The 23,516-nt window shown below is 40.5% G+C and overlaps 1 protein-coding gene across 1 annotated transcript in view; it reads left to right on the top strand.

The window, feature by feature from the left end:
• The window catches only part of TOPAZ1 (testis and ovary specific PAZ domain containing 1), a 92,846-nt gene that overhangs the window by 65,520 nt on the left and 3,810 nt on the right, over positions 1-23,516 (top strand). Inside the window, exons 15-19 of the mRNA XM_034759484.1 lie at positions 9,725-9,825; positions 11,239-11,404; positions 12,385-12,549; positions 18,838-19,041; positions 22,245-22,428. Coding sequence (XP_034615375.1) covers positions 9,725-9,825; positions 11,239-11,404; positions 12,385-12,549; positions 18,838-19,041; positions 22,245-22,428 — 820 coding nt within the window. The remainder of the gene's footprint in view (positions 1-9,724; positions 9,826-11,238; positions 11,405-12,384; positions 12,550-18,837; positions 19,042-22,244; positions 22,429-23,516) is intronic.

The following is a 23,516-nucleotide window of genomic DNA, read 5'->3' as shown; positions in this document are numbered from 1 at the left end:
CCCCCCCCCCCCCCCCCGCCTACCCTTTAATGCCATGTCTCATGAAACCATACACAGGCAGCCTGGACAGTAGTCAGGACCTGTTCAACTACAGGCTGAGCAAGTGCAGAATGGTGGTAGAATGTGCATTTGGACATTTAAAAGGTCGTTGGCGCGCTTTACTGACTCGCTCAGACCTCAGCCAAACCAATATTCCCATTGTTATTGCTGCTTGCTGTGTGCTCCACAATCTCTGTGAGAGTAAGGGGGAGACCTTTATGGTGGGGTGGGAGGCTGAGGCAAATCACCTGGCCGCTGATTACGCGCAGCCAAACACCAGGGCGATTAGAAGAGCACACCAGGAAGCACTGCGCATCAGAGAAGCTTTGAAAACCAGTTTCATGACTGGCCAGGCTACTGTGTGAAAGTTCTGTTTGTTTCTCCTTGATGAAAACCCACCCCCTTGATTGACTCGTTCTCTGTAAGCAGCCCACCTTCCCCCTTCGATCCCAGCTTGCTTTCAAAGGAAATAAAGTCACTATCGTTTAAAAATCATGCATTCTTTATTAATTGATTATAAAAAGAGGGAGAGAACTGAGAAGGTAGCCCGGGTGGGGTTTGGGAGGGGGATAGAAAGGAAGGAAAAGGCCACTAAAAAAGTTCAATGTAATGACAGCTTTTTGGTTGGGCTGTCCACTGGGGTGGAGTGGGAGCACGGAGCCTACCCCCCTCCCCCGCGTTCTTGGACGTCTGGGTGAGGAGGCTATGGAACGTGGTGAGGGGGGAGGGAGGTTATACAGCGGCTGCAGCAGCACTCTGTGCTCCTGCTGCTGTTCCTGAAGCTCCACCAGACGCCGGAGCATGTCCGTTTGATCACGCAGCAGCCCCAGTGTTGCAGCCTGCCACATCACCAGCTGCGGGAGGGAGGGAAAAAAGGGAGAGAAGTATTTAAAAAGATACATTTTACAGAACAATGCTTATACTCTTTCACAGTGAACAACACTATTCACATTACATAGCACATGTGATTTCGGTACAAGGTCGCATTTTGAATCTTAATATTGAGTGCTTGTGGCTTTGGTGTTAGAGATCACAGATGCAGGTCCGGGCAACAGAATTCGGCTTGCATGCGGCCATGGTAAGCCATTGTCTTTCGGCTTCTGCAGCTTTCCTACAAGCAGCGCCCTCCTTTCCAACATACCAAGCAAAGCCCGTTGAGCGCTGCGGTTTTCCTGTTAACGTGCAGCAGCAGAAACCAAACTAACCCCCCCCCCCCAATCCAATTCTCTGGGATGATCACTTTATCCCTCCCCCCCACTGCGTGGCTGGTATTAGGGAAGAGCCCCCCTTGCTCCTGCTTGGCTAACTGCAGAGAAGGGGTTCTTTTCAGCCACAGGCAAACAGCCCAGTAGGAACAGCCACCTCTGTCCCCTTAATTAAATTCCTGTATTTCAACCAGATTACCATGAACGATATCACTCTCCTGAGGATAACACAGCGAGATAAAGAACGGATGTTGCTTGAATGCCAGCAAACACTGGGACCATACGCTGCCAGGCTTTGTCATGCAATGATATCAGATTACTTGCTACTAGCATGGTGTGGTCAAGTGTCCTACCATGGAGGACGGAATAAGGCTGCACTGCCAAGAAACCTTGTGGAAAGGTTTTTGGAGTACCTCCAGGAGAGTTTCATGGAGATGTCCCTGGAGGATTTCCGCTCCATCCCCAGACACGTCAACAGACTTTCCCAGTAGCTGCACTGGCCGCGAATGCATCCCAAGTCCTCAGGGCAAATTAATCATTAAAAAACTCTTGCTTTTAAACCATGTTTTATATTTACAAAGGTACACTCACCGGAGATCCCTTCCATGGCCTCATTGTCTGGGGGTTGGGAGGGTGCTTCAGTCAGGCTGAGAAAAAGATCCTACCCGTTGGGGAGAACGGAGTGCTGTGTCCTCTCTGCAAGCTCGTCGTCGTCCTCCTCCTCCTCATCTGCAGAATCCTCAGGCCTGACTGAGATTACCCCTGCCTCGGAATCCACGGTCAGAGGTGGGGTGGTGGTGGCGGACCCCCTAGAATTGCATGCAGCTCAGTGTAGAAGAAGCATGTCTGTGGCTCCGACACGGAGCGACTGTTTGCCTCCTTTATTTTTTGATAGGCTTGTCTGAGCTCCTTAACTTTCACGCGGCACTGTAGTGAGTCCCTATTGTGGCCTCTCTCCATCATGCCCTTGGAGATTTTTTCAAATGTTTTGGCATTTTGTCTTTTGGAACGTAGTTCTGCTAGCACTGAATCCTCTCCCCATATAGCAATCAGATCCAGTACCTCCCATACGGTCCATGCTGGTGCTCTTTTTCGATTCTCGGACTGCATGGTCACCTGTGCTCTGCACGCTGGGCAAACAGGAAATGTAATTCAAAAGTTCGCGGGACTTTTCCTGTCTACCTGGCCAGTGCATCCGAGTTCAGATTGCTGTCCAGAGAGGTCACAATGGTGCACTGTGGGATAGCTCCCGGAGGCCAATACCATCGAATTGCGGCCACACTAATCCTAATCCGAAATGGCAATATCGATTTCAGCGCTACTCCCCTTGTCGGGGAGGAGTACAGATATCGATATTAGAGCCCTTTATATCAAAGTAAAGGGCTTCGTTGTGTGGACGGGTGCAGGGTTAATTCGAGATAAACTCCTAGTGTAGACCAGGCCTAAAAGTTTGACATTGTAGAAAATGTAGAAAACATCCAAAAATATTTAAATAAATGGTATTCTATTATTGTTTAACAGCGTGATTAATTTTTTTAATCGCTTGACAGCCCTAATTACAATAGAAAGGCTGTCTTGCCTTTGGTGCTCTTGCCTTCAGCAGAATATTCCGAATAACGTGTAAAATATTTGATTTGAGGGACTAAAGCTTTTAGGCTAGAAAGTAAATTACATTCTTCAGAAACTCTAATACTTTAGATCTACACTTTATCGGGGTTGAATCATCTTTTTTATTTAATAAAAAAAAAAATCTCTTTTGGTCCAAAATTAGGAAAGCTAATATGAGTAGCCATTGGATTGTCCTCACAGATTCTTCCAAAAGAAAGCTGTTTGTGTTGAGGCAGAGAGTCAGGCACAGTGAGAACCTTCAGAAAGCTGAAGTTGCGTATCTTAAATCGATCCTCCGCTCCCCCCAGTGTAGACTAGGCCTGGGAGTTCAAAACAAAAAGGGTACTGGAAATTATTCAGAGGTTACTCTATTTCTACTTCATGCTGCCCCCCAACTTTTTTCCCTGGAATGTTGAGATGAAGTTTTCCCTTCCATTCGGGGCATTCTAAGTTTCTAAAGCAGTATTGGGAGAATGGGGAGTCTGTTCCCCATATTTTCTATTCCCATGACCATACCCTGCATAATTCTATTATTAAGTATATGCATTTGGTTTGGAGCGCTTGTCATGATGCATGCTTTATATCCATCAGACCAACACATAGAAGTAACTATGATTTTGCATAAATGAGAATCATCATCAATACAAAATCCTCCTTTTGGGCGTTTCTAATTCCAAGAATTATCATCAGGTACTCAGGTGTAGTGACAGCCTACAAGAGACTTCTATATGTACTTATTCAGATGACTGGCTGTTAAGAGTTCATTTGCAGTCTGCAGCACAGGCATGCTCAGAGTTTCAGTAATGTTAATGCCAACAAAGGGAAAAAATCATCTCAGTTCAGTGAGAACCTTCATAAAAATAACCATCAACTCATTGTTAGCACAACATTTGATAGCTAATGAAAATATATATTGCAGCTGGACAATTTCAATTAAACTTGAAGGTGAACCTAAATTTTTTTAAAAGTTCTGAGATCCCAGATTATTAACAACATACATATTAATTGCAAATACATTTCAAACAATTCTTGAACATTGGTTCATTTTACTCACTGACTGAGAAGTTTGTTTTCTCTTCTATACTTAGCCCTGGTCTACACTACAAACTTATTTCGGTATAACTACATCACTCAGGGTGCGGAAAATGCAGTTAAATCAACCAAACTTCCAGTGTAGACAGCACTATGTCAATGGGAGGGCTTCTCTCATTGACGTAACAACTGCCTCTTGGGGATGTGGAGTACCTGCTCTGATGGGAGAAGTTCACTGAAGCGCTATAGCATTGCAGCGTTGTAAGTGTAAACAAATCCTTAGTGACATTATGTACACCTATAGTAAGAAATGCAGCACCTTCTTCGAATATCCTCTGCATATTAGCACTCATGAGATGCTCCAACCGGTGCAGCCTGAATGGTAGAACTCGAGCTAGCAGTAGCAGCTCACATGTCCCTTGCCCCCTTCCCTCTGTGAACGTCGATTGTTCCAGGGCATGGTGCTTCAACTGCCTCAGGTTCTTCAAACTGAGAACAGGTGAACAAATCAGGAAATGCTCTGGACTGATTCCGGATCCGTACCTTGTCAGCTAGTTAATAATTTATATTAGTTAAAATTAATTGTCTGTTAGTGTTGATTAACTTGGTTGTAAATATTTTGGTTTTGAGATGATGAAACTGAAGAATAAAAAGCCCAGGCTTAAAAAGGTGTATTACGTCTGGTTCTATTTCTGGCATCTGACACAAATGCCACATGCCTGGCTCTTGGGTGAAGGACACTCACTTTTAAAAATGCTTGATTTGCTTTATTTTCATTACACACGCAACAAAGGTGAGACAGAACAGATTTCAGGTGACTTTATTACAAGAAGCCTGGTCAGCAAAACGATATGGAACCAAGCAAGCTTCAAACAAGTCTCAGAGACCAGTGTCAGCGCCGAGCAAGTCTGTAAGGAAGAAGGACAAATCCTCCGCCTTGGTACAAATCTTGCACCTTGTTTCCAGAGCCAGCCCACTGCAAAGGGACACAGCTATTATGGAGAGCATGAGCGCTCAGTCCTCATTGGAATCAGCCTCTTTTGAAGAGCCAGTCCATGCGAGAGAGAGAGACATCTGACCAGAGGGTCTTCAAGGAACGTATGCAGTATACATATTCTTGTGGTAGAGTCAGACATTCTTCGTCTGATCTAGATGAGCCAGTTCCAAAAGCATGAGGTAAGGATCCGTTGAGGTAGGAAAAAATATATATGGAAGTGGTAGACCGTATTGACACAGCACTACAACAAATAGTTGTTATGGCACAATTTCATCATCTGGATCTGGCTCAGCTCTATTGGTAATTAACCCACGTATTTCAGTTGAGCAAGAATTGGACATTTTGCTTCAACCGATTCAATTAGATTCTCCCCCAAGGCAGAGAGGAAGAGTTGAAGAACTCAGGATCTCTTCTGCTTCTTCCGTCTAAGACCCCTTCTGGGTCTCCAGAAAAGATTTTTTTCTCTATTCTCCTTTATTCAACCAAGGAGATTGCAGTCTCTGGTTCCATCTGAACTGAGAATGGGCTTGGACTGGAGAAGAAATACAGCTCAGTGATCTGATCTGGAGAAAAAGTATTCTCAACAACCTCATTTATGTGTTCTAGATCCATATGGACAAAGAAATGTCCAATTGATCTGAGTATGGAGTTTTGGCCTGACTGGCAAGTACATCTTTCTGGTATCATTGGCTATCTCCTGCACCTTATCAGCATGTTTCTCTCTATGACAATAGACATTTGCCAGTTTGGTACTGAGAGGATATTGTCAGATCTGAAGGATACATATCCACCAATGCATCTAAGTTCTGATAAGTCTACAATGGTAAGAAAGTTATTAGAAGAGGAGGAAATAGTAGCGATACAAGAGTCAGATCCAGACTCTGGAGGAGTTGCCTTCTCTAGGGGAAAATGTGGGCAACACTTCAGCAGCACCACCATCAGAGGATGTGGTGTCATTTCATGAATTATGGATTGCATGACAAAGACATTAGATATTCCTTTGGTATCGAGGAATTCTCACCTGTTTTTTGATATTTTGAGGGTAACATTCCCCTTATTAGAATGATGGCTTCAACCAGCAAAAACCAGCTGAAATGCTCCTTCAGCTGCCTATGTTGAAAAAGACTGCCCAATTATACCAATTCCTTCAGGAAGGTCTTGCTATGTTTATACCTTTATGCTCTGCTATCTCCTACTTCATTAATGATGGAGGCTGTGCTACATAGATGGAAAGTTGTCCAAGTTCACTGTACTCCTGATAAAGAAGGGGAAAGACTCAATATATTTGTGAGGAAAATATTTCCTTCAGCTATGTTAGGTGTGCATATTTAAAATTATGAAGATCTCTCATGGCTGGTTACCAGCATCATCTGTGGGGGGGAAAGTCGTCATTCCTCAGCTCTCCACTGGAAGAGCATCGAAGGTTAGCAAATGCCCTTTTGATGGCGGAGCTGAATGTTGCTAAACATCAGTTAAGGGCTGCATTTGATTCTTTGGTTGCGTCAGCTAGGATAATAGTTTTGGTTATTGTATTCAGACCCTACTCTCCCATAAAAGGAAGATCCTTGATTCTCCTTTTAATCTCTGGAGAAAGACCCACTGATCACAGCCATGCATGCATTCTGAATACAAACAAGGCAGGGCTCATTCCCTACAATATATAACAAGACATTTACCCAACAGCAATTCATGTATCTGGGGAACAAAATATCCTTACAGGTCATCTAAGTAGGTTGACTGCTCAAATACAAGAATAGTCTTTGGAAGGACAAAGTAGTAATACACCTTTTCAGGTTGTGGGGGAATCCTATAATAGATTTTTTTGCATCGGATTTTGTTTGAGAGCAGGGACTCAGTGTTGGATGCATTCCTAATAAATTGGGGTCAAGGATTAAGTTATGTGTTTCCCCATTTTTCTCCATTTGAAGAGTAATAAACAAAATAAGACAAAGCTAGAGTAATTTTAATAGCACCTGCATGGGCCAGACAACTGTGATACCTGGACTTAATTTGCCTGTCCAGAGGGTTAATTGAACTTCTGTCGTTGTACCAGTTTTGTTAGACCATCCCTTCTTGTTATGTTATCTCCCAGATCTTCAGTGTATCTATCTAATGGCCCGGGGAATAAAACTCTGGGATTGATAGAAAAGTCTTATTCGTTAAAGGTGTAAAATGTATTGATAAATTCAAGAAAAGAGTCCACATGAAAATGTTTTATAGTCATAAATGGAAAAGATTTTTACTGTGGATTTCCATGTATGATATAGAGCTATATACAGCACCCATTAATTATATATTAAAATATGTATTATAGAGTGGGTTTCTCACTATCTTCCATGAAGAGTGACCTTTCAGCCATATCAACATACCATATAGCTATGGAAAATAAATCCTTTTTTACTCATGAAAGAGCTATAAGATTTGGAAGGTCTTACTAATGTATATCCTTTAATAAGACACCCTATACTATCTTGGGATTTGAACACAGTGCTTTCACAACTAATGAAATCTCCCTTTGAACATTTGGGAAAACTGTACATTGTTCCACCTGTCTGTCTATTAAGATAGTGGTTTTTTTTTTTTATAACTATCACTTCAGCAAAACATATAAATGAATTAAATGCCTTACTGGCTAATCCACCATTTATTGTTTTTCATAAAGATAATTTTACATACACACCCAAGGTTTTTACTAAAGATAGTTTTGGATTTTCATATAAATCAATCTATACTTTTACCTGTATTCTTTCCCAAGCCTCATGCTCAGGATGGGGAAGCTAAATTACATATACTAAATATTAAAAGGACTTCAGCCTTTTATTTAGACAGAAATAAACAATTTAGACAATCTTTAAAATTCCTTTTTTCATAAGCAATAAACAATAAGGGTCAAGTTGTTTGAAAAAGACACTCTCAAGATGGTTAATTATGTATTTATGAAGCTTATAGATTGATGGGTTTGTCTCTTCCACAGGGAATTAAAACACATTGTACTAGATTGAAGGCAGCTTCTATGGCTTTTTCTAGATACATTCCTCTAATAGAGTTATATAGAGCAGCAACATGGAGTTCAGTACACATTTTTACTAAATACCACTTGTTAAATTTGGAGTCTAGATCTGATGCAAAATTTGGCAAGGCAGTTCTGCAGTCCTTGTTCAAGTAGAATTCTGTGGTCCCACCATCCTGGATCAGAGTACTGTTTTTAATCTATCCCATGAGTGGGAATATGCAAAGGACATTCAAAGGAGAAATGAAGGTTGCTTACCTGTAACCAGTGTTCTACAAAATGGACTCTGCGTATTCACACTCATGAGATTTTCTCCACTACCTCAGAGTCCTGTCATAGGGGAAGAAACTGAGGTGGCTGGAGTGCCACACCCCTTTATACCTTCACCCTGAAACATTCATTCATTGAGGGGAGGAGGCGATGGAAGTGCATGAGTGATCCAACAGCTACTGCTAGCTAGAGCTTTACTGTTCAGGCTGCACTGGTTGGAGTATCCCAGGAGTATGAAGATGCAGAGTCCAACTTGAACTCCTTTTACAGGTGTATAACCTTTGTTTTTGCTTGTCATCAACAGCAGCAAGTTAAAGCACACATTTCTGACCTCGGATCTTTGCAAGTAAAAACCTTACAAAAATCCTTAAAATATTTATTTGTAAGTTGTTTACACAAACATTCTTGTATTTGGTTTGGAAACTTAAACATGTCTTATTTAAAAAAAAAATTAGTTCATCTCAAAATTCACTAAGCTGAAAAAATTTTTTACTCAACTAAATTATTTTTTCATGTTAACAGTTCCCCATATTGTCTTTGCGGATGATAAATTAAGTCAAAAATTTGATTCCTGACCACAAGGGATTCAGTAATGGTAATTTAAATATTCTGGGTTATTTGAAAAAAACCTTCCTTTTAAAACTGAAAATTCTACTAGATGTATTTGTTTGTGCCTGTACACACAATTGTTTAACAAGATTACATAGCAATTAGTTTAACTTCGTATTTGGATTTCCAGAATTGTTTAATCCTTTAAGGGCTAAAGGCCTTTGTAAGAGTTATGTATTAAATATCTTCCAGTTCAGTACCTTAGTCCTCTTCACCTGTTCTCTTACCTGTTCATAGCACTGTTCCTATCAGAACTTTCATTGTGGAAAACTGGATAGCTCAGGATGTTGACAGTGAAATAGCAGCAAGCCTTTTGTCTTTTTAGGTTATTGGTTCAAATCTAGCCTGGACTGTTACTAACCAAAGTCAATTATATGATTGCGGTCTTAGTCCAAATTCACAGTTTCATATCACAAAATCACTATTACAGTTAGGAGCCTTGGCACAGAGCAAATCTTGGTTATGCTTGGAGCCTGGACTGCCTTTTCTGCCCTACAGGCTTATTTCCATAATGAAGTTGAGGCAGATTGGTAGCATAGTATGGAGAAGTCTGCCATACTAACACCCATTCTATACCAGTTCTGTGGCTGGACTTCGTTCCCCAGTAAGGCCATTTCGGTAAGCTTTTAGAGTCACAAAATTCATTTTAAAAACAAAAACTTGTTCTGTATTGTCATTGCTTATTCAGGCATCTTATTGTCATGGGTGAAGGAATAAAACAATGTACTTTGAATAAAAATGTTAATGGATGAATTACTTTAACTTTTGTATTAAGACATAACAAGAAATACTTGTGCCCAGTGCCATGTGTTCAAAAAATGTATCTTATATACTTGAGAAATAGTTTTTTTCAGAACATATATTTTCTTTAGCTTACATTTAAAAAAAAAAAAAAAAGCCCTATGCCAGGATTTGGAAAATAGCGGTCATCAATCTTTCTTTTTCCCCCCCCAGTTATCAAAAATCCACAATATAATGAAGCAGACAAAGATTTCCTGGGAAGGATTGGGATCAGTGTAATGTATTCTTATCACACAGTACAGCAATGGTCAAAGGTATTTTACTGGGTTATAATAATTTGATGGGGAGACTGTGCCAATTCTTTTTAAATTTTAAACACCAAGATTTCTCTAATTGACAAGGTTAATTTGAAAAAGAAATATGTTGTCAATCCTACTAAATTGACTTAAAGATACACCTTCAAAAAGATCATCTTAGTTGCCATTCGACTTCAAAAAGTGATTCTACTTTTGTCGTAGGGGTTCTGCACTTATTGCATCTGAGTCCCATATTACTTATGCAGAAATAAAAACATGTTTTTTCCTAACTTCAAGCTCTGCAAACTCAGCAGGGATGCAAGAATCAAGCTGGGTTATCTCTTTGCACATCACCACCTTAAATAAAGATTCGGCAGGCCGAAGTATGCCCAGAATGACTACTGTGCAATTCAACTCTTTAGCAGGTTTGCACAGAAGCAATTGATACATCTTAGTAAATAGTCTGTTGATATACAAAAAGGAACAAAATCCAGTTTGTAGTGCTACCTGTAGTAAAAAGCACTAAAAACTTATTTTAGTTGGATTAAGTAAGCAAATATGACTGAATTACAAGAAGTGTAACGGATACAATCAAGAAGAGGTATGTTTTTTGCATAGTCACTTTTCAGAGTAGAATCACAATTCATACTATTGCTAAGATTATCAATTAAACAATTTGAAAAGATGAGAAGTTCTGTTTTAAAATTAATATATATTGCATATAAACTTACTAAAACATACATACACCTCTACCCCGATATAATGAGGGCTGGGGCCACATCGCTCCGCTTCCCACCGCTGGTGAGTGCGGAGGGCATCCTTTCCCCAACCTCCCCACACTCACTGGCGGCGGGAAGCAGAGCAGCCTGGCTCCAGCCCACTCTACTCCGCCAGCTCCCAGCCACGGTGCTCCACTTCCTGCCACAAGTGAGTACAGGGGGCATCCTTTCCCCAACCTCCCTGCACTCACTGGTGGTGGGAAGCGGAGCGCCGCGGCTGGGAGGTGGCAAAGTGGAGCAGGCTGGGGCCACGTTGCTCCACTTTCCGCTGCTGCTGGTGAGTGCCTGTCAGGAAGCGGGGGTGTGTGGATAAGGGTGGGAGCAGGGGGATTGGGTAGGGGGTGGGGTCCTGGGGGTGATTAGGGACAGGGGTCTCTGGAGGGGGTGGTCAAGGAACGGGGAGACAAAGCAAGTTCGATATAACGCGGTCACACCTATAACGCGGTGAGATATTTTTGTCTCCCGAGGACCGCGTTATAGCGGGATAGAGGTGTATTTAATACGTATTAAAATTGATTTTATTTTTAATATAAACCTGGTCCTAGAATCTGAACAGTTGGCTAATATTGCTGCACTTAGCTTAATTATTGAATATTATGTATTTGCTACATCCATTTGCACCTCTGCTTTTTTTTTTCCCCTCTTGCTTTAGGGCAGGAAGGTTTTGGATAAACTACATGAACTGCAGATTCATTTCACAAGCTTGAAAGGACTTATTGGTCCAGAAAGGTTAGCCTCAAGATGCCAAATTGTTAATGCTGCTGCAGAAATCTTCCTTAAAAGTGGAAGTCTGGATGGAGCAACATGGGTATTGAGAGGTAATGTTATTTTTATTAGAATCAAGTTTTGTAGTTAAACTCATATATAATATACCGGTAAAACATAACTTGCTTGTTGTTAAACCGTTCTCTTTGTGAAATATTTTAGTTCAAGGTTATAGTCTGTTCCACACGTTAGATTATAGAAAATACACTAATATTGAAAGCGCTAAAAGGAAATGTGACCTGCCTTAAATGCCAATACTATTCTTGATCAGATAAAAAATATTATGCTTAATCTTAATTAAAATGGGAATTATTTTCAGAAATATCTTTTACAGTAGACTAAACTCAGTTAAAAACTAGCCTACATTTTTTTTAATAAACCAAATCCATGCTATTGTATTGGAAAAAGACAGATAACCTGCCTGTCCAGGGTGTACTTTGACTGTTAGTCTGTCTCCTTTAACCCAGTGGACACCAACTGACGTTTAGCACCAAAAGTTTTCAAGAGCCACATTAGTGACATGTTCTGGTCCAGAAGCACAGTGCTAACTAAAATTGGAATATTGTATTCTATTTCACACTTTACCATAAAACAATCTGTAATCATTGCACTTTTGGCATGCATACTGGCCTGAGCCTGAAAAAAAAGAGAATGCACAGAAGTCAAAGAGAACAAGGAGGTGGTGAGGCAATAAAGAGAGAAAGTGGGGATCCTAAATTTGGTATTTCACATCACTCTTGATAGAAGAGTGTTATGACTCTCTTTAAAAGAAGCAAGCTATTGAAAAAGAGCCCATTTCATTAGCATGAAATTTAATGTGTTTTTACCCTAGATTAAAGGAATAAGGCTTCTAAGAATCAAATTTGTGAGAAACTGTTTTTTGTTTTTAACAAAAACTTGGTAATTTAAATTGTGCATTTTTCTGTGAAGTTTTGAAACTCCTCTTCCATGTCAGTATTCAGTACGAATTTCATAGCCTATTATTTTTTATTCCCAATTTTAGTTCAAAACAATTCTATTGTTTTCACTTCAGAGTCAGAATGGATAATAAATACACCATTGTGGCCCTGCGATAGAATGGATGTCCTCAATCGACACAACCTGCTGTGTGCAATTGCATGTGAATGTTTGACCAAGAATCTATATAGACAAGCATTTGAAGTTCTGCAGAATCTACCAGGTTTCCAAAATTGTTGTGGTAAGTAAGAAAAGTTAGTGTTAAGAGCCAACAAATTAAAAGATGAGAATCTGGTACTACTAAACATGGTTTCTATCCTATCTGATTTTCTGATTCAGTTTTTTAAGATGTGTTGCAGAGCAGTGCAGATTTAGAGCTCTTATTTTTTCAGAGGAAACATGACAATTCAAAAAATAATATAGATGACTATACTTAAATCTATAATCCAAACAAAAATAACTGCAGGTTGGGTTACCGTATCCATCCCCTACTTCCCCCATATTCTTAGCCAGTTCCAGGTCCCTGAGGTCCATGAAAATGGAGCACCATTCCTGTATATCTCGTAAAGATTTTAAGCAGTCTATTAAGTGGGATGGAATAGGGACATTCTAAGATGGATAGAGATCACATTAGTAACCATCCTGTTAAAACTACCTACAGCTCTTCCAGACCCACTGCATCCTGAAAACTCCCTTCCTCACTCCCTCTGTCATCCTGTTCCCTTGGCCTTCCTGTACCCAGCTGATCCCGAAGTAGGGGATGAAGATCTACTGTTCGACTACTCCTTGAATAGCATCTAGGGAAAGGTGTTCATTTCCCCAGTCCCCCTCCCACTTTCACCTCATCACATCAGAGCTTATTCAGCTGACATGCCTGTTTAGATTTACAAGCCTCAAAGAGCTATGGCATCCACCAAGGAACTGAACAGCCTATTAGTGATTGTTGGGGGGAGTGAGGAAGGGAATCTTCATTTCTCAGCACACCCACATGTACTGGGGAGCAGTAGGAGGCAGTGTAAAGGGGTGTAAGGAAGGGATTTTCATTCCCTATCTGTCTTCTCCTATTCTCTATCCCTGATAGACTGGAATTAAGAAATCCTACATCATCTTCCCTGTCATTATCCTACTGCTTTTTGAGCCCCATTCAGTGACCTGGGGAATGAAGTCTCCTACCTTTACCTGATCTTTCAACACCCTCCCCACCTAGGCTGGCCATTGTAACTATGATTGTTGGGAGCAGGGTGGATTTGATTTAAATCACTAGTCAGGAAGACTTGATTTAATCATGGATTTCTACATAAAAGTGCATTCTTGGTGGTGGTTATAACCGTAATACATATTCTTCACAACTCAGAGATAGATGTAGGTTTCATTTTTAGAAGGTACACACTATACGTTCTTAAAGTGATTTATTTTGAAAACTTTTCCGATTAGTTTTACAGCTATATCAGAAAATGAATGATTGGTTATTTCGTTTATCAAAGGTAATTGAAGCAGATATTTATGAAGTCATTGGGAGCTGAACTATCTCCAATTCAACAGGTTAATCATTAATATTTAGAGGATTTTCTTGCCATGCTGTATTAGGAGGAGAACATCACCAGACAGATATTTAACTAAAACAACGACGTCATGTATTCTGGATTTTTTTCTTCAATAGCAAACATAATATTTTAACAAAACAAACATATGAATTTTTGAATTTAGTTAAACATTCAAGTTTTTTAAAATTAGGTTTGTTTTTGTTAAAATTGTGTTTAAAATAGTTAAATGAAATATTTTTTTAAAAACAGCAAAAATTAAATCGACTATGTCAGCTAGGTCAACAAGAGAAACTTAAAATACTGACTTCTGCAACTAACTCAGTCGTCTTCACCTTCATTTTCCTGTTGGTTCATAATCTGGGGAGGGGAAAAAAAAAAAGCTTTCCTGCTTTTTCAGGTCCCAAACATTTTCTCAATTTGGAATGAATTCTTCCAAAGGAAGAAAATACTCTTTCTACACCGGCAGAAGAAGCTATTGCTGTTAAAAGTGAGATTATCTCTTCAACAGTCTCTGAATCCAAGTGCTTAAGTGACTTACACCAGTTCACTGGTGTAACTTTCTTTAAAACATATATTTCCTGAATCATAGAATCATAGAAGATTAGGGTTGGAAGAGACCTCAGGAGGTCATCTAGTCCAATCCCCTGCTCAAAGCAGGACCAACACCAACTAAATCATCCCAGCCACAGCTTTGTCAAGCCGGACCTTGAAAACCTCTAAGAATGAAGATTCCCCACCACCTCCCTAGGTAACCCATTCCAGTGCTTCACCACTCTCCTATTGAAATAGTGTTTCATAATACCCAACCTAGACCGTCCCTGTTCTGTCATCTGCCACCACTGAGAACAGCCGAGCTCCATCCTCTTTGGAACTTCCCTTCAGGTACTTGAAGTCTGCTGTCAAATTCCCCCTCACTTTTCTCTTCTGCAGACTAAACAAGCCCATTTCCCTCAGCCTCTCCTCATGTGACCCAGCCCCCTGCTCATTTCTGTTGCCTTCCGCTGGACTCTCTCCCATTTGTCCACATCCTTTCTGTAATGGGGGGCCTAAAACTGGATGCAATACTCCAGATGTAGCCTCACCAGTGCCGAATAGAGGAGGATCATAACATCCCTCAATCTGCTGGCAGGGCTCCTACTAATGCAGCCCAGTATGCCGTTAGCCTTCTTGGCAACAAGGGCACACTGCTGACTCATATCCAGCTTCTCATCCACTGTAATCCCCTGTTCCTTTTCTGCAGAACTGCTGCTTAACCAGTTGGTCCCCAGCCTGTAGCGGTGCTTGGGATTCTTCCGTCCTAAGTGCAGGACTCTGCACTTGTCCTTGTTAAACCTCATCAGATTTCTTTTGGCCTAATCTTCCAATTTGTCTAGGTCACTCTGGACCCTGTCCCTACCCTCCAGTGTATCTACCTTTCCCAGCTTAGTGTCATCTGTGAACTTGCTGAGGGTGCAGTCTATCCCATCGTCCAAATCATTAATAAAGATGTTGAACAAAACCGGCTCCAGGACCTACCCCTGGGGCACTTCGCTTGATACCGGCTGCCAACTAGACATCGAGCTGTTGATCACTACTTGTTGAGCCCGACAATCTAGCCAGCTTTCTATCCACCTTATAGTCCATTCATCCAATCCATACTTCTTTAACTTGCTGGCAAGAATACTGGAATGGTTCACTCTTAGCTCTGAAGTGTATTATAGTTGACATTATGGAGGGATTATTACTGGATGTGCATGTCAAAGCCAACTCCTCTTCTTCAGCAGTTAAGGTTTGACCCTGGTACCGAGTATCGAGAATATTTGCAAGAAAATGAGCTTGTCCCATTTTGTTTTTTTAGTGCTTGTAATTTAACTCTGTCATTGCATATTTTTCTTTTTAAGATCTCGCTCCGTTCCTTCCAAATTTCAACAGCGTCAGCAATAAAACAGCTATTTCCCTGCATTTTGTGCAAGGCTACAGAAATAGGCTTCAGGGTACTCAGCATGTGTTCAACATTTCTCTTAAGCCTATTGTTGAGAACTTTGGTTGTGACAGTGCCATCTATTTTTTCACGATTTTGTTCACAAACTGTCATCAGATTAGGCCAGTTCTTGATATGGTGCTCAAAACAGTCCACTACTGAGTTCCATCGTACGTCTTGTGGGAGAGTTAGTTTGGTTCCTCCCACTTTTTTCAGACCAGCTGCTGCAAAGTGACTGTTATGGAAGTATTCTGCAATTTCAACAACATTAGCCTTTATTTCTGGAACACTGAAGTCTTTGGCTAGTAGGTGCATCAAATGAGCACTGTAACTTTATGTTGTTAGCTTGGGACTCTCTTCATTCTCTTCTAAATTTCTTCTCATCTTGGATACATTTGCATCATTGTCTGTGACCAAGCTGCATACTAGACATTTGAATTTTTTTTTCACAGTTTGTTATAGCTTTTACTGCTACTTCTTGTAAGTATTCTGCTGTTGTGGACGTTGCTCCACCCATCAAGACTCAGGTTAATGATTTCACCCTCCTGACCGTTTGCACACTGCTCAATTTCTCTTTCATACACTTTATCCAGCAATTTGCCTGTGACATCTGCTCTGTTGAGTGGACTGTATCCTGGTGTTAATGACTGAACCATGTTAATGAAGTGTGGGTTCTCAATCATGGAAAGGAGAGTTTGTTGCATAAACAAACAGGGAAATTTTTTCATCAATTACCTCTTTTTGTAATCTGCTGGTTCTTATCACAAATTTATCTATGGTTGTTTCTGGATGATGGAGGGTTTTTTTTCTTTTTGCTATAGGTGATATACTGTGGCTATGTGACATACATGATGTGACAGAAACACTATCATTGGCAGATAACTCTGAAACTATAGAAAATGATGGTGATCTTGAAGGTGGATAGTCTTCAGAATCCTGTACGTTAAAGATGGATTCTCCTAAACAAAATAAGTCAATGCAGTTATTTTAATTATTACCATACTGCTCATTTAGTATTACTCATTGCATTCACTGACCTTACTACTTTAAAGGTGAAATTGTAAAAGGAAGATCTGCCTATTTCAGTTATTTATTTTTTATCACAACTGTATCTAAAATGATAGTACCATAGAGTAACAACTATATTTTTTGCTCAAACATGAGAATTCAAGAATAGTCCAGAAGGAAGACAGGCAGTCCTTAAGAAAGAAATATGAAATAGAAAAGTTTACCAACCTGAAGATCCTGCATGTTCGGACATGTTCCTTTCATCATCTTCAATGCAGCTGCCTTCTGAGAAGGAACACTTCTCTTGCTTTTGTTTCATTCGGGCAACCAGGCCTTGCATTTCTTTGTTGCATTGTTTGCATTTTGCACACATGCCTGTCTTACCTACAGGTAGAAGAACTTCATTAAAATATTCCCAAACTGGGTCTCTTTTATGGCCTGCTGCCATTATCGGTTTTCCTTTCTAATGAGAGAATGGTATGGTAGAGCTCAAATCAATGAAGGCTATACTCAGAAAGACCTCAAGACTTCTGGAATATGCTGCTCAAACAGTTTCACTTTTGTTTCTACTGCCTGTCCCTCCCTTCTCACATTTATCTCCAGACTCCTCCTTGTCCAGATCTATTCCGCCCCCAACAATCTTCTATTCATTGAACTTTTTGAAAGTTAGCACTTTTAGAAGGAGATAAGGGCTTGACTCTGGGTACACAAATTTGCAGAGGGACAATAGGGTTGAGGTCTGTTATTTCTCACCTCTATATTTTATTTATTTAATTAATTAAAAATATTTTTGCAGTTAACAAGTATGTTATCTCTGGAGATACAAATCCACAGTTTGAGAACTGCAAAACTAAGCATCTCTGATGGTATCTTCTAGACTGAGCACTGAGTCCCATTGGGTAGATAGAAAGATTAACCTAAATAATCTATAAGAAGCCCCTGGAACCCCATAAGATTGGGTCCCTAATCCATGAACTATTGGAACTCATTTACAAAACTTTTCTTAAACATTACACGAATATATTGTCTCATACTATAGAATTAGAATTTGTAGTCCCTATTCCATGATACATTATAGCTCAAAGATATCTTATCTTAATTAAAACTATCTTTAGATAGGTTTTTCCCTCAAAAAGCATTTTATCAAAAAATCCAGTTTTTTTATTTTATTTTTTTTAAATCACTGTTTTTTATCCACCCTGGTTGGGAGGCTGAAGAGCCCAACAAGGCATATTGGGCTGAAATGGGGAGGAGCAGAGTCCTTTGGATGAATAATTCCTTCCCTAGTCTTTCCACCAGGTCCTAATGCTGTCCAAGAAGCACAGCAGGGGTTTCTTCATTTGGAGCCCGGAAGGCATAGGAAGTTCTTCCTTTATTACTGCTGGTGCTCAAAGCCTTTTGCCAGTTGCTTCTTCCTTTCTTGAACCGCATGGTGAGCCCCCAGTACTTCAAGTCTCTGCTGAAGGATAAGACTGATGTAGGGATCCTGTACTGCTCAACAGGATTCAAACACCCTTTCTACAGACCTTAATATTATTTTATAGCTCTGAAAAGACAGTTAGTGTTGTGAATGATAACATTATTGCTCAGTTATTTCCATGCATGTTAACATAACATGGTATTTAGGAATCAGTTTTCAATACACCATCAGAATTCAGTGTCATCTTAAAGGCTTTTTTATTTTATTTTATTTTATTTTATTTTTTGCTTTCAGCATTAGTTTCAGTTTAAAATAATTTAATCACTTGATCTATTAACACTTTTTTAAACCAATGTAAACAGAATGTGTGTCATTGGGATCTGCACAAAGAGACCTTCCAACAGGGAGGCAAGTGCATCATTATCATAAGGCATTTAACTCTCTACATTTCACCATTTTTTTTCCTGAAACCAACTGCTCTGATTTAAGGTTGAAGAGATTGAACTTTTGCTATTTTTATAGGAAGTAGTGGGAAGATATCCAGCAATTAAGATTGCTTTTGACTGATTTCCATAATTAACATTCTTTTCATTTCAGACACTCTAGATGTTTCCCAGTACAGCCTTCTTTTTAACAAACTTCTTGATTCCTGTATTGAGAGCAAGGGCCTTGGTATATCTTCTTCTGTAACAGACTTTATGCTGTCAAAGAACATCCCCATTGATTTTACTTTAATTAGAGGATTAATTACAGCATTGGGAAGGAGCTGTTTGTGGCTTAAAGCCAGGATCTATTACAAAAGTAAGTTCTCCTTGAAATCTTATTCACTGCTTATGATACTTGAATAAGCTATACTCATAAGAACTTAATATTTTGGGAAGTAATGGGTAAGAATACTACTGGAAATCAAATACATTTTTGTGGTAAATCAATTAGAAAAGTAATATTAGACATTTAGCACACTAAACTGACGGCCAGACCCCATAGACAACTTTTCTATGCCTGGTGTTGGGCTGGGTATAGGTCCCCAAATGTGGCTCTGAGGTACAGGACAGGCACAGAGAGAAACTTAAAGTAGCCTCACGGCAGTTCTAAGTGGCACAGGCTACAACAGCCCCTAGGGGGCCATGCTGACACTCAGGGATCACCAGAGCACAGCAGTACTCCAGCCACAAACCTATGCCAAGGCGAGAGGATGTGGCGTGGAGCACACATTCAGTTGGGAATTCCTCTTTACCTGGGGAATTACTAACCAGGCAGATAGAATAGCTTCCTGCCTACTTGGAGGTGGTGGTGTAGAAAGAGGAGCCAGGAGCTAACCCTGAGACTTCAGAAAATTAAATAGAGTACAGGTGTTTAAATTTTTCCCTAGTATAGAATGTTCATATGTAAAATCAGAAGTTTATACAGTTCAATCTATACAGAGTTAAAAGACATCAGTCTGGCAGAGTACATCATGGAACTATCAGCCTCATCTTTGGTGGAGAGAAGAAAATAATCCTGTCTGCTTCATTGTTGAGCATTATTTTATTGTAAAGAAAAACTTCAATAGAAAACAGTTAAGATTGAAAATGTGAATCAATGGAGTCTACCTAACACCCTGAAAATATATTTTCATAAAATAATTCTATTTCATTACAAAATATCACAAATATAAAGCTCTGAAAATTAACATTTAAAGGATGCATCCATTTTACTTGTCTCATATTCCCTCTTCATTTCTATCACCCATGAAAATTATGCCTCAACACCCAAATTTAACTTTAACCCCCCCTATAATTTTCATAAATGTGACACTAAAAACAATATATGACAAGGAGATTGTAACATTCCATTTTCTTATTTTGTGCTCTAACATATAATACACCTTTATTTTAAAATTGCAATTAAATATCAGTTGGTAAATGTTGTGGACAAGGGCCCCCTGTACTCCATGGCACAATGGGACCAAATTCCAACTGGCAACAAATCCCTAAATTGCACCGCACTATTAATTTATATGTCTTTGTGAAATATCCTTTGTTCCCAGCTTCCGACACACAGTTATGGCTCAGATGAAAATACTCATTGGTATAAAATTGGTTGATTTTCTACAGCAATTGTTTAGCAGATGGGGTTTTTTATTATGCCCTCAGGCAGCCCCTCCACTCTTCTTTGCTGCCACATTACTGTCTAGTCACAAAGTACAGTTAACCTGTGGAACTCTTTGCCAGAGGATGTTGTGAAGGCCAAGACCATAACAGGTTTCAAAAAAGAACTAAATAAATTCATGGAGGATAGGTCCATCAATGGCTATTGTCAGGGATGGTGTCCCTAGCCTCTGTTTGCCAGAAGCTGGGAATGAGCAACAGGGGATGGATCACTTGGTGATTACCAGTTCTGTTCATTCCCTCTGGGGCACCAGACATTGGTCACTGTGGGAAGACAGGATACTGGGCTAGATGGACCTATGGTCTGACCCAGTATAGCCTTCTTATGTTCTTAGTCTCAGAACCTCCTCCCCCCATGGTAGCAGGAAACTTGTAGCTGGTTTCAGCAGCTCATCACTCCAGTCCTCAGCTGCTGTGTTGTTCTTCAAGCAGCCCAGCTTACCATGCTGCACTTCTGCCTCTCCCCACTCGCTAGCTGAAATCTAGGCTCTAGCTCTCTGATTACTCCTGGGGAAATTCTGCACCAAAAAATTAAAAATTCTGCACACAACATTTCAAAATTCTGCAAATTTTATTTGTCAAAATAACACTACATAATCATGCCAGTTTAAATTATTTTGGTAATTTACCTGTCAGCAAGTATGTCTGTAACAATATAGATACACACAGAAACACCCGCACCTCTCCCCCACATAGCCCAGCCATTCCCCCCCCAGCCCAGACACCCACACCCCAAAGCCCAGGGATCCAGAGGGAAAAACAGCCTGATGCTCAGTCCCCAGTTTGTGTGGCGTTTCCTGCACACTGCTGTCTCCTTCCCTCAGGGTGTATGGGGAACTGAATCTGCTAGGAACTCTCTACTCTCTCCCCCTCCCCACAGTGTCTTCTATGTTTGAGCTGGGCTCTGCTGGGTCCAGTGGCCCCTAGGGGCAGCACTACAGCCCATCTGCTCAAAACACATTATTTTCTGAAAAATTCTGCGTTGCGCAATGGCACAGAATTCCCCCACAAGAATCTGATCTTCCATTTGCCTGGCTCCACAAAAAAGTGAAGGGAATGTGCACGGTAATCCAATTAAATCCTTTTTGTGGAGAAGCAAGTAAGCAGGAGGCAACTGCAAATTGATCTGCATAGAGCAGGGAAACAAAACAAAATGCTGTGTATGTGGCGAATTCTGTGACAAATGCTGAATCCATGGTATTTTGGGGGAAAGCAGATTAATTCCACAGGCATAATTTATTTATAGGTAAGCATACCAAGTGCAAATGGGGTCAGGATTTTGCATTAAAATCTGTGTTGGGGAAGAAAATGAACTAAACTCCTGTGTGAAATTACTTTCTTCAAAGTTTAGTGCCTTGAAAAAGTAAAGACCTCAGTGACCATCATAGATGCCGACTTCCCCTCTTTCCTGTGGGTGCTCGACCCCCTTCCCCAAATCCCCGCCCTGGCCCCTCCTCTTCCCCACCCCCTCCCCTGAGCGTGGCACGTTCCCACTCCTCCCCCTCCCTCCCAGAGCGTGCTAATGCTGCCAAACAGTGGGAATCGCTGGGAGGTAGGCGAAGGAGCGGGGACGCGGCACATTCAGGGGAGGAGGAGGAGGTGAGGCGGGGGGATCAGGGGAGCTTGGCTGCTAGTGGGTGCAGAGTACCCATTAATTTTTCCCCATGGTTGCTCCAGCCCAGGAGCACCCATGGAGTCAGCACCTATGGTGACCATCATTGTAGACAAAAAGTCTGTTCAGATACTTAGGGGTTTTTTTTGCTTTTCCCCAGATCTCAAGCTACACACACATTCAAAATAGGTAGTAGTTCAATGGTAACAACCTAACTTTTGCATTTATGCTTCCACTATCAGGTGCTTTATCATTGGGTTGCTACCCACCGCTAGAGGGAAATTTATACCGCAAGCTTTTACTGATTCCTTCTTACCTGTCTGAGATTGAGATGTTGCTGGCCATTGAAATATTCCTAGTTTCAAATGCTAGTAATATTCAGAGTCCGGGTGCCACCAATCAGATACTTCAGATAGTACTGAAAAGGTTAGTTGGTCAATTTTTAGTACTTTTCTTATGTCTGTTTCTCAGTGTATGATGATATACTATCTGGAAGAGAAAAAGTTTGCTCATGCATTTAATTCACTGTTGTGCTTGAGAAAGAAAATCCTTTTTAAGAAAAATTAGCATTTTTTTTATTCTGGTTACAGAGGGCAGTAAATATGTACATCAAGAACTTTAGAAAAAGAAAACAAAAATAGTGATTTCAGATTTAAGTATGGAGACCAGATACCCCACACCATGTCCAACATAGTAACAATGCACCATATTATCAAAAAGAATAGGATTGCGTGATATGTTGTATAAAATATTGTCCTCTAGTTAAGCATATAGAAAGGTATGGTTGAATCAGAAAACATACTAACACTCTTCAAAGAAACACCTTTTTTGTTCTATTACAGAATATCCCAACCCTCTGTCCTTGGCCGCCTCTGTGTGGAATGTTTCATTAGTTACAGCTTTGGAGAGCCCTTGTAAACAGGTTATCCTCTCCTCAATTCTTTTGCTTCCTTAGTTAAAACTAAAGTTGTCTCCTCTGTCTTTGACTCCACTGCCACTCTTGCTAACTTAGACCTTCACTATGTTCCCAAGACCAGTAATCTTGAAGTAATCTTTGTTTCTTTTTCAAGTAATTGCATATGTCAATTATACTAGGTATGTGCGCATTTTGTGTGCTGGTGCCAGAGAATTTTCAATAATTGTACCCACAGAGGTGGCTACCTTTGTATCCTGGTGTTACTCATGCACCAAGCTAAGGGTATAAAGGGCGAAGCAACTCCCACCCATCCTTCAGTTCCTTCTTACAGTCCCTGGTTGGTGGTCGTAGCATGCTGTCTGTTCGTTCCTTCAGCAAATGTGCCATTTTTAGATAGTTTATATTGTTAGTGAAACTCATTTTGGGGTCCTTGGACCTCTTTTTGTTTTGTTTTTTCTTTTCCTGATTGTCCATGGTATGTGGATGCCAGGCTCCACACAGTACCAAGGGAACCTGTGCCAAGGTACCCTGGCTTCAAATGCTGCTCCAGGTGTTACAACATGCCCATGAGCAACCCTCACTCTCACTACCTGAAGTG

The sequence above is a fragment of the Trachemys scripta genome, chromosome 2 (genome assembly GCF_013100865.1).
Source record: "Trachemys scripta elegans isolate TJP31775 chromosome 2, CAS_Tse_1.0, whole genome shotgun sequence".
NCBI classification, from domain to species: Eukaryota; Metazoa; Chordata; order Testudines; family Emydidae; genus Trachemys; species Trachemys scripta.
This window is presented reverse-complemented; position numbering and strand designations above follow the sequence as displayed.